General features: G+C 37.8%; 1 protein-coding gene across 12 annotated transcripts in view; it reads left to right on the top strand.

Annotated features, from left to right (window-relative positions):
- The window catches only part of ASB3 (ankyrin repeat and SOCS box containing 3), a 120,791-nt gene extending 104,201 nt beyond the window's left edge, over positions 1–16,590 (top strand). For all 12 annotated transcript variants that reach the window (XM_047851444.1, XM_047851450.1, XM_047851449.1 and 9 more), the window contains one exon: positions 14,742–16,590. In XM_047851444.1, coding sequence (XP_047707400.1) covers positions 14,742–14,947 — 206 coding nt within the window. In that variant the 3' untranslated portion in view covers positions 14,948–16,590. The remainder of the gene's footprint in view (positions 1–14,741) is intronic.
- Positions 16,591–18,067: the final 1,477 nt, after the last annotated feature.

The raw sequence follows: 18,067 nt of genomic DNA, 5'->3' as shown, positions 1-18,067 counted from the left end.
CCCTTTTCAAGTCTTTGGAATGCCATATCCTTGGTCAATATTTTCCTTTCCTTACCTTTTACCTTTTTCCTCCATAAAGAAATAGGAGCTTGCTTTGGTAGTTTACAAATAAAAAAGACAACTATTCCCTTGTTCCTCATGTTTGTTTTTTTTTTTTTTAATTTTTTTTTTTCAACGTTTATTTATTTTTGGGACAGAGAGAGACAGAGCATGAACGGGGGAGGGGCAGAGAGAGAGGGAGACACAGAATCAGAAACAGGTTCCAGGCTCTGAGCCATCAGCCCAGAGCCTGACGTGGGGCTCGAACTCCCAGACCGCGAGATCGTGACCTGGCTGAAGTCGGACGCTTAACCGACTGCGCCACCCAGGCGCCCCTAGTTCCTCATGTTTTAATCATGAAGTTAGATTTGTCTTCAAAAAGATTTTTTTTTTTTTTTGCATCAGAAAGGAAATGTATACCAGGTACTGACTGTTTGCATCTTTAATGACAATATTTTATAATCATGTGCCTTCTATACATACCTTTTAGAAATATCATTTTAACCACATAGTAGTAGACTTCTTCATAAAAAAAATCTGCCTACCTCTGGCCAGCTGTCCAAGATAAAGTCTAAGTAATTAAATTCTTAGGGAAAAAAGCACTTGGCTTTAGTTCATCCCCACTTTAATGATCAAATATGTACAATTCTATCCATGGTATTATATGAATCTGGATTCTGTAAAGAATCTAAAAGGGCCCCAGGAAACTCTCTTGATCTATTCATTTCAATGTTCTGCTTTGTTCTAAAAAGGATTTTAAGTCGTTTAAACATGTAGATTATCACACAACAGTAAGATGTTAAAAGTGGAAGCAAAAGAAAAATGAAAAGTAAACTTGGGGATGGATTTTAAATGGTGTCAGGGAAAATATAGCATGGTAATCTGAAATGTGCCTGTGGACAGGCTGTAAATTTGGTTCTGACTGAACTCTCTAGTCATTGACATTAGGTTACAGAGATTACTTAAGATAAACTTGTTACTCACAAGTACAAATATTCTTGGATGTGGTAATGACAGTTTCCTAGAAGTTGTCTTTGTAGACTTGGTTTCTTGGAGACTTTATTTTACCTTACCAGTCTTCAATGTGGACTGTTGCTATTATTCTAACCTTTAAAGTAGTTCTTAGGGATCAGTATTGTGTCATCTAGGTACTGGGGTATCTGTGACTCTGACTTAACCAGGGCTAGATTTATAATATCTGGAGGAGTGGGTGACCTGTATGTACTTTGAGCACTTCTCTTTAAAATTTTTTTTTTTCAACGTTTATTTATTTTTGGGACAGAGAGAGACAGAGCATGAACGGGGGAGGGGCAGAGAGAGAGGGAGACACAGAATCGGAAACAGGCTCCAGGCTCTGAGCCATCAGCCCAGAGCCCGACGCGGGGCTCGAACTCACGAACCGTGAGATCGTGACCTGGCTGAAGTCGGACGCTTAACCGACTGCGCCACCCAGGCGCCCCTGAGCACTTCTCTTTAAATACTGTTTTTTTCAACTCAATATTTTATAAAAGTTTAAGTAATCTTTTTTAAAAAAAACATTTAACATTTATTTATTTTTGAGACAGAGAGAGACAGAGCATGAACGGGGGAGGGTCAGAGAGAGAGGGAAACACAGAATCTGAAACAGGCTCCAGGCTCTGAGCAGTCAGCACAGAGCCCGACGCGGGGCTCGAACTCACATACCACAAGATTGTGACCTGAGCCGAAGTTGGACACTTAACCGACTGAGCCACCCAGGCGCCCCAAAAGTTTAAGTAATCTTTACACCCCGTGTGGGGCTCGAACTCATGACCCCAAGATCAAGAGTTGCACAAAACTCTTTGGACTGAACCAGCCAGGTGCCCCTCTCAACTCAAGGTTTTGTTTATTTGTTTGTTTGTTTTGTTTTGTTTTTAATTAAGTAATCTCTACACCCATCATTGGGCTTGAGCTCACAATTCTGAGATCAAGAGTTGCAGCTAGAGCCAACTAGGTACCCCTCAACTCAATTTTTATTTTTTTCAATTAAAAAAATTTTTATTTTATTTTATTATTATTTTTTTTATTTTAGAGAGTGAGAGAGAGCATGGGGAGAGGGATAGAGGGCAAGAGATAGAACCCAAGCAGGCTTCATTCTTAGCCCAACACCTGACACAGGGCTCGATCCCACGACCCTGCGATCACTATCTGAGCCTAAATCAAGAGTCAGTTTCTCAACCAACTGAGCCACACAGGCACCCCTCAACTCAAATTTTAATATTAATAGTTAGCAATAAGTCTAAAATTATACTACCTAAGAAGTATCAGAGTGCAGCTATTTTGTGTTGTAGATTCAGTTGAGAGCGCATTTTTAAGAGGAATAGTTGAGCTTTGAAGTAGAAGCAAAACAAAAATGGAAAGTAGAGGCTGATTTGTGATGGGCTAAGTATTCTATTTGTGCAACCCATGGAATATTATGAGGGCTTCTTGCTAAATGTGGTAGGCTGAACAAGTATCCACAGCCACAGTTTCCTTTGAAACTTTGAGCAATGCTTGTAGTTTGGAGCAGTGTTCCTTATTCCTGTACTTTTCCTGATAAACCATTGTAAGTACAAGCTCACTACATGTAGCAGCTTATTTTAAGAGATTGTTATATTTGCAGTTACAAATTGAGGAAAAACTACCAGAAACAATTTAAGTTTAGTCATAGTTTATTATAATCTTTTCTGGTCAAAATGTTTTCTCCAGCTTTATTGAGATATAATTGACATATAACATTGTGTGAGTTTAAAGTATACCTTTTTGATAATAATTAACTAGCATTCCAGTTGTCTACTCAAGCCATTTCTAGTTTAAGGTAATAAAATGTATCCAGTTTTCAGAGAATATTTTCTGTTATCTGTAGCAATAGCATGTATCTTGTGCAAAAGATAAATTTTCTATCTTGAAAGATACATCTTTCAAGATGTAATCTTCCCCCCCCACCTTTCAAATTTTTATTTAAATTTCAGTTAGTTAACATACTGTGCAGTATTGGTTTCAGGAGTAGAATTCCGTGATTGACCCATTAGATACAACACCCAGTGCTCATCATAGCAGGTGCCCTCCTTAATGCCCAACCCCCATCTAGCCCATCCCCCATCTACCTCTCTATCAACTCTCAGTTTGTTCTCTATCTTTAAAAGTCTCTTATGGCTTGTTTCCCTCTCTCTTTTTTCTCCCCCTTTCTCCCCACCCCCATATGTTCATGTGTTTTGTTTCTTAAATTCCACATATAAGTGACATCACATGGTATTTGTCTTTCTCTGACTGATTTTGGTTAGCAGGATACAGTGTAGCTCCATCTTTTTTTAAGGTTTGTTTATTTTTAGTCATCTCTACACCCAATGTGGGGCTCGAATTCATGACCCAGAGATCAACAGTCCCTTGCTCTACTGACTGATCTGTCCAGGCACCCCTCAAGATGTGTCTTCTATATCATTAAGTTACTTGTTAAAAAGATGGGAGATGGGGCACAACCTTATTTCAGGCTGATGGAGGAGCTAATGGAGGTAATTTGTAACTGCAAATATAACAGTCTCTTAAAATAACTTTTTACATGTAGTCAGCCTGGTGTACTTACTATAATGGTTTATCATTCTACTTTGACTCTCATGGTAGTGATATGGTTCAGTTTTTGCATGGACATCAGGCAAAGTTAATAAAATAGTTAAAAATTGGAGCTCTGGAATTGAATAGACACACCTCCACTACTTTCTCGTCTTAGAGAAGTTACTTACATCTCTGAGCCTTGGTTTCTTCAGCTGAAAAAAGGGATAATAATAGAACCTACCTCATCATTTTCACAACAGATTTTGTCATTTTGGCAGAGACAGACCTCAGCTAACTGAGTTCTGCTTCATTTTACTCTTCCTTGGAACAGAGGAAGATTGCATTTTCCAGACTTGGTGATCATGTGAATGCTGTAAGCAGTCAAAGATCACTGGATGTGAGCTCTCTATGCTCCCCCTTCTCGCTGAGGAAGTGTGCAAGCCATGTTTGAGATGGTGGTGACACATGGTGGAAGTTACCTGAAACATTGAGATGTCATTTCAGGGCACCTGCCCTAGAGAATCACCTGGCCTGAGGATGATTTTGCATGAGGCAGAAATAAATCTTTGTTGTGTTAAGATACTGGTTTTGGGGCGCCTGGGTGGCTCAGTCGGTTGGGCGTCCGACTTCGGCTCAGGTCACGATCTCGCGGTCCTTGAGTTCGAGCCCCGCGTCAGGCTCTGGGCTGACAGCTCAGAGCCTGGAGCCTGCTTCCGATTCTGTGTCTCCCTCTCTCTCTGCCCCTCCCCCGTTCATGCTCTGTCTCTCTCTGTCTCAAAAATAAATAAACATATAAAAAAAAATTAAAAAAAAAAAAGATACTGGTTTTAGGATTTATATGTTACCATAGCATAACCTAATGGTAACCAAGTTAACCCATAACCAAATTCTGTCCCCGAGTCCATGACCAAGGAAAAGTCAACAAAATGTACAAGTGATGTAGTGATATACTTGGTAATGAGTATTTATACAAATGCTCTGTGGTAGCATAGTTCAACTAAAACCCACCCGCTTATTTTAAATATTGATTTGCAAAACCCCAACTTGCAGTTTTTAGGTAAAATGTTCAATAAATTGAAATGTCTCTAAATTTGGTAGGGATTGAGAAAACATGTGGAGGAGAGAGTTACCCTTTTTTTTTTTATATGAAATTTATTGACAAATTGGTTTCCATACAACACCCAGTGCTCATCCCAAAAGGTGCCCTCCTCAATACCCATCACCCACCCTCCTCTCCCTCCCACCCCCCATCAAGCCTCAGTTCTCAGTTTTTAACAGAGAGTTACCCTTTTAAAACTACAAGAAAAATGGGGGCGCCTGGGTGGCTCAGTCTGTTAAGTGTCTGACTTTGGCTCAGGTCATCATCTCAGTTTGTGAGTTTCAGTCCCGCGTTGGGTCTGTGCTGACAGCTCAGAGCCTGCAGCCTGCAGCCTGCTTTGGATTCTGTGTCTTCTTTTTTTGTTCTTACCCCATTCATGCTCTCTCTCTCCTTCAAAAATAAACATTAAAAAAAATTTTTTTTAACTACAGGAAAAATGGCCACAGGGGCTGTGCCCACAGAATTAATAAAGGTTAGTATTTGGTGAGACTCAGAAGCCCCTATTCACAGCGGATTTTAACTCTAGAGGCATTTCCTCTGGTTAAGACATTATCACTAAGAACCCCAACACTAGTTGCCTTTTATCTTGAAAAATTAAACATATGATCTTCTATTTATAGAGTAGGAAACTTGACCTCCAAGATTCCAGCCATATTGTTGGCCTTCATAAGTTCAGAATCATGCCTTGATTAAACAATATCCTATAGACTGCCCTTATTGTTAGATTTAAGAGCCAGACTTAGTTTTTTTGGGTTTTTTTTAGTGAGAAATTTATAGTTAACTTAAAATTTTAACAAGGTTCCATCTGCCCATTTATAATTTTAGCTTCACACAGCCTCTTACTAATCCAAGTATAGCTACATATAGCTTCTTACTAATCTGCATGGCTGTGTGTGTGTGTGTGTGTGTGTGTGTGTGTGTGTGTGTGTGTTTGTGTGGTGGAGAAATTCTTACTAAACTAGGTACTAATGGGTTGTATCCATAGTTGCTGGGATGTTTTGCTATTAAAATTTTTCTATGTTGTCAGTAGTGTGTTGGTAAGCTAAGAGACGGAAATTGCCTTAGAGCAATTAAAACAGAATTTTTAAAAGTATTCTAAGTATCAGGTCACCAATATTATTTGAAAGACCATCTTACTCCTGCTAGGGACATACTGCATTGGATATGTGTGTGGGCAGACACTGGGGACAACTGTATACCAAATGAAACAAAAAACTATTTTCTAGACCCAACATGTCTATTTTAAGGTGGAAAGACAATTGGAATAGAAGGTTTAAACTCCTGATAACTTGTTCATTTATGAACTTTTAATCGCTCAATCTATAATTTTAACTAAAATTAGTTCCAAGTATGGAACTTCAGTGAAGAGAAGCTATCATGTAAGTATTTCTCTAAGTAGACATTTATGAATCTAGCTGTTTATATCCCTTAATTCCTTAGTGAGTGGGTTCTTTAATTACATGTCAAGTATGTATTAGACATTGACAGAATTTATGAATGAAAAAATAAAGTGAGCATAGTTCTTTAGTGGAATGGCTAAAGGGAATGATGCAGGGTCATAGCAGAATTTTTCTTTTTAAGTCGAGAGAGGCTTGAACACCTTTTATAGATTGAAGGATCTCAATTTGTAAAAACACAACAATAGCACTAGCTTAACTATTTGGAGATAAAAGCGATATTTATGAAATAAGGTTTCAGATAACCCAGAGGGAGATGGGATTCGCCTCAAAGAGGCCCATTTCTTTGCAAAGAAGAATGAAGATGGGGTAGTTCTAGATAATATTATAGCTGGAGAACTAGGCCCTCAGGGAGAGAGGGCCCTGAAGGCCTCCTGTTTTACTTTGAAGTAGGAGGGAAATCTTGCCGATGAGACTGAAGTGACAATTGGGTGGGGACCTGATAGTTGAGAATGGTGGTTGTGGGAAAGGAATGAGGGCCAGGGAAAGAGGTGTATGCAACCCTACAGACCTCGTAGAGGTTGCAAGTGGTACTCGTTCATATGGTTATGTGATCATTTCCCCCAGCATTGCTTCCCTTTCTCTGTGTTGAGGTGCAGAAGGAGAATGTTTAGATTGATCCTAGGGATTGTCAGAGCAGAGACGGAAGAATTGAGGATGATTAAATAACATGAGGGATGGGCTCATGGAATCTGGTCTGGTCAGGAAAGGAATCAGGAAAGGAGGGGACCTGATAGACTAGTGGCAGGAGGAGTCACAGGACCTGATGTCTCCAGGACATTAAAGATTGGGTGTAATAGCAGTAAGGGAGAGTGAAGTCTGGAAGGATAGTGTACGTTGGAATTTAGAGACCCAAAACCATGGGCCTGGAAGTGGTGCAGAACTGTGTGAATGCTACATTTGCCTCCTAGACTTTGTGGTAGATGTGATGGGGGTGGAAGAATGAGAAAATTCTATTTGAGAAATTGGTCAAGGAAGTGATTTCCCTGTGAGGACAAGAAGTGGAGAGAGTTTTCTCTACAGTGTTCTAGATGTAGGAAAGTTTGTGGTAGAATGGGGGTTCCGGAAGACTTTATGGAAAAATTTTAGGACAGTTAAAATTTGCTTTATAATATTGAGTTTGATTTTTTCCTATTGTCTCCCCTAAATGGAGTAGGGAAGTAAAGAATGGATTTTTATTTTCTAAGATTCTGAGACCATGATTCATTCTTTCATCTGATAACCATAGGAAACTGCTTAGGCTAGATGTTTTTACTTAATTTTCAAATATTCCTTGCTCCAGAGAGGCATCTTAAAGGTGGGATACAGGAAGATATAATTGATTATCAGTGATTAAGTTCCCTTCCATTTTGTCTTTTCTCTACTGGTGAAGTAGTTTTAGTTTTTGAATTGAATTTTTGTCTTTTTGTCTTTTTTCCCTCTTAACACACATGGTCCGATGCTACATATCCATATGGGTTAGGTCAAGTACTTCCCAAAACGAGGTGTGTGGTGGGACTGACCATGCAACCACATTCATTTGCTTTAATGAATTGTAGTTAATGTGTGGTCATTCAGTAGACTTGTGATTACGTTATCCAGTTCTAAAAAATTGATCAAGCGGCTTAAAAAGATTGCTGCCTGGGGCACCTGGGTGGCTCAGTTGTTTAAGCATCTCTCTCTTGATTTCTGCTCAGGTCATGATCTCATGGTTTGTGAGTTCCAGCCCTCTGTTGCCTCTGTGCTGACAATGCAGAGATTGCTTCAGATTCTCTTTCCCCTCTCTGTGCCCATCCCCCGTTCGCACGCCCTCTCTCTCAAAATAAATACATAAACATTAAAAAAAAGATTGACGCTTTTAAAGAAAGAGCGTTTTATGTGGATAATACTTAAGGTACAAATAACCATAGAGCTGTACCCCTGCTCTTTATCACATAGCCATGTTCTCTGATTAAAAATAATGACCACCTGGGGTGCCTGGGTGGCTCAGTCAGTTGAATGTCCAACTTCAGCTCAGGTCATGATCTCACAGTTTCGTGGGTTCAAGCCCTGTGCCACACTCTGTGCTGATGGAGCCTGGATCCTACTTCAGATTCTGTGTCGCCCCACCCCTCCCCTGCTTGTACTCTCTCTCGAAAATAAATAAACATTAAAAACCAAAACAAAACAAAACTTGATGACCACCTAATCTGAGCTGACAAGAATTTTAGAAATATCAAGAAAAGTATTGAAAATATGGTTCACTGTTAGTAATGTTAACAGTGAGCTTTGACCTTAGTATGTAGCATGCCTTGAAATATTAGGTAATGAAAAAAGTAATAATCAGCAAGACACTCTAAGCCATGAAGACAAATCTGTGAGTTTTTAAATCACTTTTTAAGTCATGATGTTCAATCCATTATTTTTACAAATTTTACTAAACATGATGATAAATGCTTACAAGTCTTTTGAAGTTTTCTTAATCATTAGTGAAAAGGCAAAAAGTCACATACTATTGGGGAAACATGTTCTTGCTGCCACAGTAAAACTAGAATAATATGGGACAGAATAAAATCCATTCCTTGTTAGCTAATAATATTCAAAGGGGCACAGATAATACTGCTAAAGAGTTAAAGAGTCAAAAATCACTCTGCAGGTAGGAAGTATGGTATACTAAGTTGGAGGTATACTAATTTATTATTATAAATATATAATATTTATAATAGGTCTTGGCTTAGGGTATTTGTGAAGATTCTGTTTCTGTAATAGTTAACTTTTCTGGGAGCCACTAAAGGAAATATGTACCGGAATGGATATGTTTATAACAGTAATGACTTATTTAATAGAAAAATGTTTTTTGGAAAATCTGTAAGAATGACTACTAATGGAGTGGCTTACTTTTCTGTAGATGTTAGGAAATAGAGATAACATCATTCATGAAATGAGTTTATTGCATCATTAATAGGCTAATACAGGAAAGGAGTTGAAACCAGAATAGCACAAAGTAATAGCGTGGTGGACAACTTCATAAAAACTTGACTTTTGAAATATATTAGAGTCTTTGTAGTACTTTATAATGAGATGGGAGTAACCATGATTATTTATACATACAGAAGTGTGCTCATTCTCTTGGTGTAAGAGTCAAACTTAAAGATGGATTATATAGCTGGGTTTTTTTGTTTGTTTGTTTTTTGTTTTTTCTAAAATAGCAATGTTCCAGTCTCCTGAACCAAATTCTTTTTCTTGGTGACAAATAGGTGTCAGTAGTGTGAAACCTAGTACATATTTTTTAAAAATTCTGTTGATTTAAGGTAAAGATGACATTTTAAATGAGTGAGAAAGAAACCACTTTCTGAAAGAAACTGCTCTGGGGAGATGAGTCTGAAAACATCCTGGGAAGTACTTCTATTGTATGTGCTTTTCTTGCCAAAAACAATGTGCCACCTAGAAAAACTCTTATATTGACACCTTTAAAATACTTGGAAACCATTTCCCTGGGTTTTGAATGCATTTAATAAAGATGCAAAGAAGTAAAACTTTCTAATTAGGTTATAAACTGATATCAGGAAAAATACAAATTTATTGGGTGGATTTTGATAAAAACTTTTGCCTAATTGGTAGATGCGATACTATGCTGATTAGTTCACCTAAGCTACAATGCACCCTTCCCATTTGTACCTCATCTTTTTAAAGATATTTCTTTAAGCTACATCATCCCTTATAATCAAGTATCAAAATAAACTGGACCTAGAACCAAATCTTGGAATTGCCAAGTCACTAAGAATTTATAGAACTTAGTCACCTCGCTGTTGTTAAAATATTATTATTAATATTTTTAGTAAAAGTAAAAAGAATTTTATACCTCTAATAAATAATTATTTAAAAAATAGCTACACATATGTACTCAAAGACTAATTGAGTGTACATTCAAAACATTTGCAGATCACTGGATTACATGGTATCTAGGATTTGTATGTGATATACTTTATAAAATGCTTTTGCAAATGTGTTCTAACTTGAACCTCTTCAACAACTTTGGTGCAGAGAGGTGACATCATGTCTGTTTTATAGGTAAGGCATTATGCCCTTCTTACACAGGAAGAACTCAAGGTCAAAGTATTTAAATGACTTGCCCAAGGTCACATAACTTGTTAATACAGACAACTGCAGACAGATCTTTTTTATGTGTGGTGCTCTTTCCATTCGTTCTGTTCATTGCTGTTCTACTGGTCATTCTCCATGTTTTGATTTCCTGCCCTAAGCTATCTGTTAGTTATTTCTCAGACCCCTCAGGTAATTGCCTTTTGAATGTTGTTTAGAGTTTTTGGTTGTCATCAGTGGGTAAGAGAGACTATGCTAGTAAATTAAGAAAGACTGGGAACAAAAGATAGAAGCCAACCAGAAAATATTTTTTTATTCTTTTTTTTCATTGTTTAAAAATACTTAATTTAATTTTTTTAAAATTTACATCAGTGCAAGAATGATTTCAGGAGTAGATTCCTTAACGCCCCTTACCCAGAAAGACAACATGTTAATGATGGAAATATAAATTGTACTAGATGGCCCAGAAGTCAAATGAATGCATTTGATGTGGAAAGCCGTACAGAGGAACCACAGAAATACAGTCTAGGCAGAAAGCTCATTTGAATATTGGCATAAGGGCCGAGTAGAGATGATTGGTTGTGGAAAATATAGGTAGCGGGTATGTATGATGTACATGTAGTTCTGTGCTATAGGAAAGTTGGCATTGATAAGCATAATGAGTTAAGAATTGTGATGTTTAGTTTTAATCATTTTTCACCTTAATATAACTTCATATAACATGTAGCCTTTTGTTTCAATTGTTCTGTGAGTACATATTAAACAAAATGAACAAAATTGAAGAATTCTGTATAGGAATGAAAAGTGAAAGGTTGTATGATGCTTTTGCATCTATAGATAAAGAAGATTTATCATGCTAAATTGAGTATGATTGATTGGGTCAGAAAAGTGACTTAAAAGTATAGCATGGCTTCAGACATCATTTTCTAAGCTACAATCAGTGCCATAATCCAAGAAGGCAGAGATGTATTTAACAAATTAAAATCTGGATTTAACAGGTTTTCATGAAAGTATGTTTTTACATACATACAGCTTCTGGACTATTTCATATTATAAATTCAAGGCATGGCTTGATCTTCTCTCAGCCTAGTGGTAACACATCTGGAAATACTACGCATCACTAAAACTTTCATAGGAATGCTTTGCATGCTTTGAAATACTGTATATATGATTATAAAGTTTCCTTAATATTCATTGGTATATTAAACTAAGATGGCACTGAGGGGTATATTATTGTCTATGTTAATAATCTGCAGATGAAAGACTCCCTTCAGTTCAAGTGAATACAGGTCTTCCCTCTAACTGTTCACAATGCCATCAGTCTATTGTGCTCACAGGAGAAAAACCAAAATGGTACAATTAAAATTGTAATCAATGTCTGAAGTGACTACACCTCTCCCCCCCAACCTTTTTTTTTTTTTTTTTTGTATTAAAAAATGGAAAGATCTTCTGAAACTTGGGATAGTTTCAGTGGCTTAGAAGATGTTAGAGAATTATTTTGGTCTTATCACACTTTAAAGAATCCTAGACTTGGAGTCAAATCACCTGGATCTGATAGCAGCTATTTTGTTGTTATACCGTGTCAATCTGGGCAAGTGGGGTAAACTTCTCATAGCAGATGTGTACTGTTCCAGTTGGGCTTGCTCACAAATGATTAAGTTTCCACATACGTAATAGTCTAAAAAAATAAGTGGTTTATTTAGCTTTGAAGATAATGATACAGTGGTGTAGTCAGATGGCCTGGAAAGGCTTGTGGTATTGCAGGAAGCTGTGGGGCATCCAGAGGAACTCTCCACAGCCCGAGGAGGCTGTAAGTTAGTGTCCTCCATCAAGTTGGAGAAGCTGGAGAGGCATCAAGAATCCCTTAGCCCCAAGAGCTCTCCTCCAGGTTGTACAGCCATATCGTTTATCTTCCTGCTGAGTGTGTATCTGTGTAACCAGGAATGTGCAGAATGATGAGATCTCAACTGAACAAGATGCATATTAAACTCTGACTGAATATAAGTAGAAGTTCTCTTAACCAACCTCACTTTAACTCACACAACCCAATCTTGTCATTTCCAGTTTCATTCTCATCTGACTGTGCCGACGGTGTGCTCAGTGTCTGTAGCTGATAGCTTGCTCTCTAGTATGCCAACATGCTTGTGTCCCTACCAGCTGAGTTGTATGCTTACCGAGAATCAGTTATGCTTGTTTCTAAAGCTTTTATGATATTTGTGCATACCCAGTGACATTAGGACCAATTATCATTCCTGATCTCACTGGGGAAGAGGGCTTCTTTATATGTAACAGTTCAACATAGTCAGCCTACTTGTTAAACTTGAACCTGCTTACTCTTTTGGAAAAATGTGGGCATTTGCAGGTTGGGCATGCTTTTTATATGTATTCTTATCTCTGCGTTGCTTCCCTTCACTGTGTTTTCCCATCTTACAAGTGAGAAAAGGATTCTTCCTTTACGTTTGCAGAACAGGGTAAAATTTAAACAAGATACAGATATGAAAGCACTGGAAATATATGTGCAGTGGGGGGCGCCTGGGTGGATTAGTTGGTTAAGTGTCCAACTCTTGATTTTGGCTCAGGTTATGATCTCATGGTTTGCGAGTTCCAACTGTGTGTTGTGCTAGTGTGGAGTCTGTTTAGAATTCTCTCTCTCCCTGTCTCTGCCCCTCCCCTGCTCACATGTACACTCTCTCTGTTTCTCAAAATGGATAAATAAACATTAAAAAAATGTGCTACGTATTATAGATGTCATAGTCCTATTTATAATGGGGAGTCTATGAGTTATGGTTTAAGAAAATTATCATCTTTTCTTAGATTCAGGTTTTATGTACAAAATCAGATAACTTCTTTGGCATTTTGAAACACTATGGTTTGAGAAGTTTCCCAGTCTCTGAAAAAACAACTTAAGCCAATAAGCTTAAACTTAAAAGTTAGGTGATGACTTAACTTTTGTGGTTTGGAAGGTGTTGAAGATGTTGGAGAATTAGTATGGCAGGTCCTACGGGGTCTTACAGTTTACAGAACCCCTAGGCATGGAGTCAGACCAGCTGGTCTCGGATAGTACTTGCCTTTGCTGCTCTGACCCCAGTCTGTTAACCATTGTTACATTTCATGAGGATTTTATAGAAGATTTCTTTGCCTAATAAAAGGTGTTAGATTTGATTCACATAAAACCAATAGCTGTTTATAGTGCTCTTAGTTTCCATGGACGTTAGCTTCTTTAGTTAACACTTTTCATCCGCGAAAATGAAGCTCAATTTAATATGCTAAATCTACTTTATCTATATAGCACCTCGAACATTTCATTCTTATGTAGAATATTTCAATTTTCTTAATTAAGTACATCTGGATTATCTTTTAATTGGTAACTAGCTTTTGACAGCAGTAGTTTTTTTTTTTTTAACGTTTATTTATTTTTGAGAGAGAGAGACAGAGTACAAGCAGGGGAGGAGCAGAGAGAGAGGGAGACACAGAATCCGAAGCAGGCTACAGGCTCTGAGCTGTCAGCACAGAGCCCGATGCAGGGCTCAAACTCACGAACAGTGAGATCATGACCTGAGCTGAAGTCGGACGCTCAACTGACTGAGCCACCCAGGCGCCCTTTGGCAGCAATAGTTTTTTGTTTTTTGTTTTTTTTAATTTTTTTTCAACATTTATTTATTTTTTTTGGGACAGAGAGAGACAGAGCATGAATGGGGGAGGGGCAGAGAGAGAGGGAGACACAGAATCGGAAACAGGCTCCAGGCTCCGAGCCATCAGCCCAGAGCCTGACGCGGGGCTCGAACTCACGGACCGTCAGATCGTGACCTGGCTGAAGTCGGACGCTTAACTGACTGCGCCACCCAGGCGCCCCTGGCAGCAATAGTTTTAAGTGTGTGTGCATGTTTTGGGGTCATCTGCACTTGAGTTTGAATCCTGGCTCTACCATGCACTAGATGTATAACCTTTGGAAAAATTACCTAATCTTCTTATCTCTGTATGAGTATGATAATGTACACCTCATAGGGTTAATGAAAATAAAAACATAGTGTGTGTGAAATGTATAGGTATGTGGCCTAATAGATAATCAATGTTCCCTTTCTCTCTGTGTCTATTTTAAAATATCAATCTATGTTGTGGATAAAAAGAGGAAAGCTTCTATAAATTACTCACTTATGCACTTGATGGGGTAGGTCTGGAGACCATTTGCAGTGAAACAGAGAAAGAGGGATATAGTATTTGCTGCTGTGGGTGTCTATCATATGTAAAATTAGTTAATTCATTTCTTAAATACCAACTGGTATTGCCACATCTTTAGAATGTGAACATTTATATGGCCCCGAATACTGACTTTCAGTGTGTGGCCAGCAATTGCAGACATGAACCAGGTGAAGGCTGTAAAAATAATAAAAGGAATGAATAGTTTGTCAGGGTCATCCTGACCAAAGTAATCTTTCAAAAGTAATCTAAGTAACATATGCCTTCTCTTTGACTACAAAGAGTTGGGAAATTTTAAAAAAGAAAATTAAAAAAATGTTCATCTTTTTTTGTTTCTCCAGCCTGTCTTCCATCCCTTACTCACCTTTGTCGTTTGGAAATTCGGTCCTGTCTCAAACCAGAACACCTACGATCTGACAGTTTTATCTGTCAGTTGCCACTTCCCAGAAGTCTACATAATTACTTGCTCTATGCAGAGGTTCTGAGGATGAATGAAGTTCCAGCACTGACAGCTATTGAAGATGGAGAAATCAATGAAGCTACTTAATGCAGCTCCTGTCTTACTCTGAAAACTACCAAAACAAAGAGCCATGCAGTACAAATTCTTCATGATTTCATAGTCATAAAAGATGATTTTTGTTTGTGTGGTTGGTTAGGTTTTGAAGGGACAGTAGTTTAATGTAAATGTTTACAATTGGGCTTTCTGGTAAAAAATACTAAAAACTTCACTTATGTTACTTTATTGCAGATTCACCAGCACATTTTATGTTGTAAATTCATTTATGTAACTGTTTTCCACTTTATTCTGTTAATGAACTATGAGGCTGCTTCTAGTGCTGAACATGGCATATTTCCATTTACGATTCTGTGTTTACCTCGGGCTAGGAGCTTAGAATGGACTGCATAAAACTTTCCTGGAAGTGTACACATAATGGGGTTGAAGCTATCATCATCATCATCATTATTATTATTATTTTATTTAAGGTTGACTATCTCTTATGTTTATAAATAAGTCCATTCTCATCTCTTAATTTGGTCAGTTTTATGAAGAATTGCTATTCATTGGCTTTTCACAGATAAACTCAGGGGAGAATTTTTTTTAAAGAATATAGAAAATGAATAATTTTGCTGTTGTTAGTTTTACCCCACAGTTCCTTGATACTGTCTTTGGTTAAAAGAAACTCCATTTCTGCAATGGCAAGAACAGATCTAAACTCAAAGATAGGCTCAGTTGAAAAAAATTAGGTCAGTATTGAATTAAATGAGCATTTAACCACATTTAGAGTACTAATCAGGAGACTAACAGGGGCATTTCTGTGGCACCATCTTTAAAGAAAGAAAGCTATGTATTTCTGAGTCTCATAGTATCAAATAAAACATTCAAGCTCCATTCAGCCTCTATATCAGAGGGCAGCTTTGATCCTATGAAGCAATGACTGCCAGTTATATTCATATTATAGTGTTTTTCCTTTTTATTATCTAGATAGGTTATAAAATAGTCCTTGATCCTATGAAATTTAGACCTCAGAATCCTAGGGTAATGAGACACCACCTCACTGGTTTTACAGTTGTTCAATATGAATCTATAGTCAGAGAGGACTAAACATTGGATCAGGTGAGCTACGGTAAGATGCTGTCAGGACCAACCTTGAAAGAAAATTTATGAAAGCATTACTGTCATGACAGACAACTAGAAATTGGGTCCATAAGAGGGCAGGTCTTCTATCCTGTTGGGATTCTGTGGATTGAAATAGATGGGAGTATGTCAGGTGCATCTCTCAAAGGCCTTTGCTATTTGATAATAGCAGTGGATGAAGTCAGACCAACTGATGGAAGCAATGTTAAGGTCCAGATGGATGACTGAACTTCGTGCAGATTAGAGCTATAGTTGCTGCCTGTGGGTGGAGATAGAGTTTGAATGTGGGTATACAGGCAGAAATAAGTATAAATTTGGAAAACCAGGTGGAAATTCTGATACTTAATAAAGAAATTCCAAGGATGTATGTACTATGTAGTAATTTTTAAATGTCCTAATCTTTATTTTTCCAAACTCCAAGTCTCTGATTTTTAACATAACTGGTTTATTATTACAACTAGATGCACATAGAATGTTTACATTTGAGGGTGAATCTTCTCGTGTTTTTGTTCATGTTCAAATATGTAATAAAAATTAAACTATCCATAACATCATTGAGCTCTTGTTCTTAAAAATCTGAAAATGGGGGCACCTGGGTGGTTCAGTCAGTTAAGCATCTGACTCTTGGTTTTGGCTCAGATCACGATCTCACATGGTTCATGAGTTTGAGCCCTGCATTGGTCTCTGTGCTGACAGTGTGGACCCTGCTTAGGATTCTCTCTCTCTCTCTCTCTCTCTCTCTCTCTCTCTCTTTTCCTTTACCTCTCCCTCCCTCTCTTGCTCCTTCTCAAAATAAATAAACTTTAAAAATTTTTACGTATTTATGATTTTTATGACTTACAACAAGGATTCAGTGAGAAATGTGAAAGTATCTACAGGTAGTGAGTTAGTTAAATCTAGATCAAATCTAGATCAAAATGATACCTCTGGTTAGTGTGAACCATAAGCTCTGACCTGCACAATAGTGCTTTAATACTGTACATTTTTATTTTTAAAATATTTGTGCAAAAATAAACTCAAAATGGATAAAAGACAAATGTAAGACAGGAAGAAATCAAAATCCTCAAGAAAGCAGGCATAAACCTCTTTGATCTTGGCCACAGCAACTTCTTACTCAACATGTCTCCAGAGGCAAGGGAAACAAGCAAAAATGAGTTATTGGGACCTCATCAAAATAAAAAGCTTCTGCACAGCGAAGGAAGTGATCAGCAAAAGTAAAAGGCAACTCATGGAATGGGAGAAAATATTTGCAAATGACATATCAGATAAAGGGCTAGTATCCAAAATCTATAAAGAACTTAATCAAACTCAACACCCAAAAAACAATCCAGTGAAGAAATGGGCAAAAGACATGAATAGACACTTCTCCAAAGAAGACATCCAGATGGCCAACTGACACATGAGAAGATGTTCAACATCACTCATCATCAGGGAAATACAAATCAAAACCACAATGAGATACCACCTCACACCTGTCAGAATGGCTGACATTAACAACTCAGGCAACAACAGATCTTGGCGAGGATGCAGAGAAAGAGGATCCCTTTTGCACTGCTGGTGGGAATGCCAACTGGTGCGACCACTCTGGAAAACACTATGGAGGTTTCTCAAAAAATTAAAAATAGAAATACTCTACGACCCAGCAATTGCCCTACTAGGTATTTATCCAAGGGATACAGGTATGCTGTTTTGAAAGGGCACATGCACCCCAATGTTTATAGCAGCACTATCAACAGTAGCCAAAGTATGGGAAGAGCCCAAATGTCCATCGATGGATGAATGGATAAAGAAGATGTGGCATATATATATAGAATGGAGTATTAATCAGCAATCAAAAAGAATGAAATCTTGCCATCTGCAACTACATGGATGGAACTAGAGGGTATTATGCTAGGTGAAATTAGAGAAAGACAAGTATCATATGACTTCACACAGATGAGGACTTTAAGACACAGAACAGATGAACACAAGGGAAGGGAAGCAAAAATAATACAAAGATGGGGCGGGGGACAAAACATAAAAGACTCAAAT

Source organism: Prionailurus viverrinus, chromosome A3 (assembly GCF_022837055.1).
Source record: "Prionailurus viverrinus isolate Anna chromosome A3, UM_Priviv_1.0, whole genome shotgun sequence".
Taxonomy (NCBI): domain Eukaryota; kingdom Metazoa; phylum Chordata; class Mammalia; order Carnivora; family Felidae; genus Prionailurus; species Prionailurus viverrinus.
Note: the sequence above shows the minus strand (reverse complement) of the source record. Positions and strands in the feature narration are given on the sequence as shown.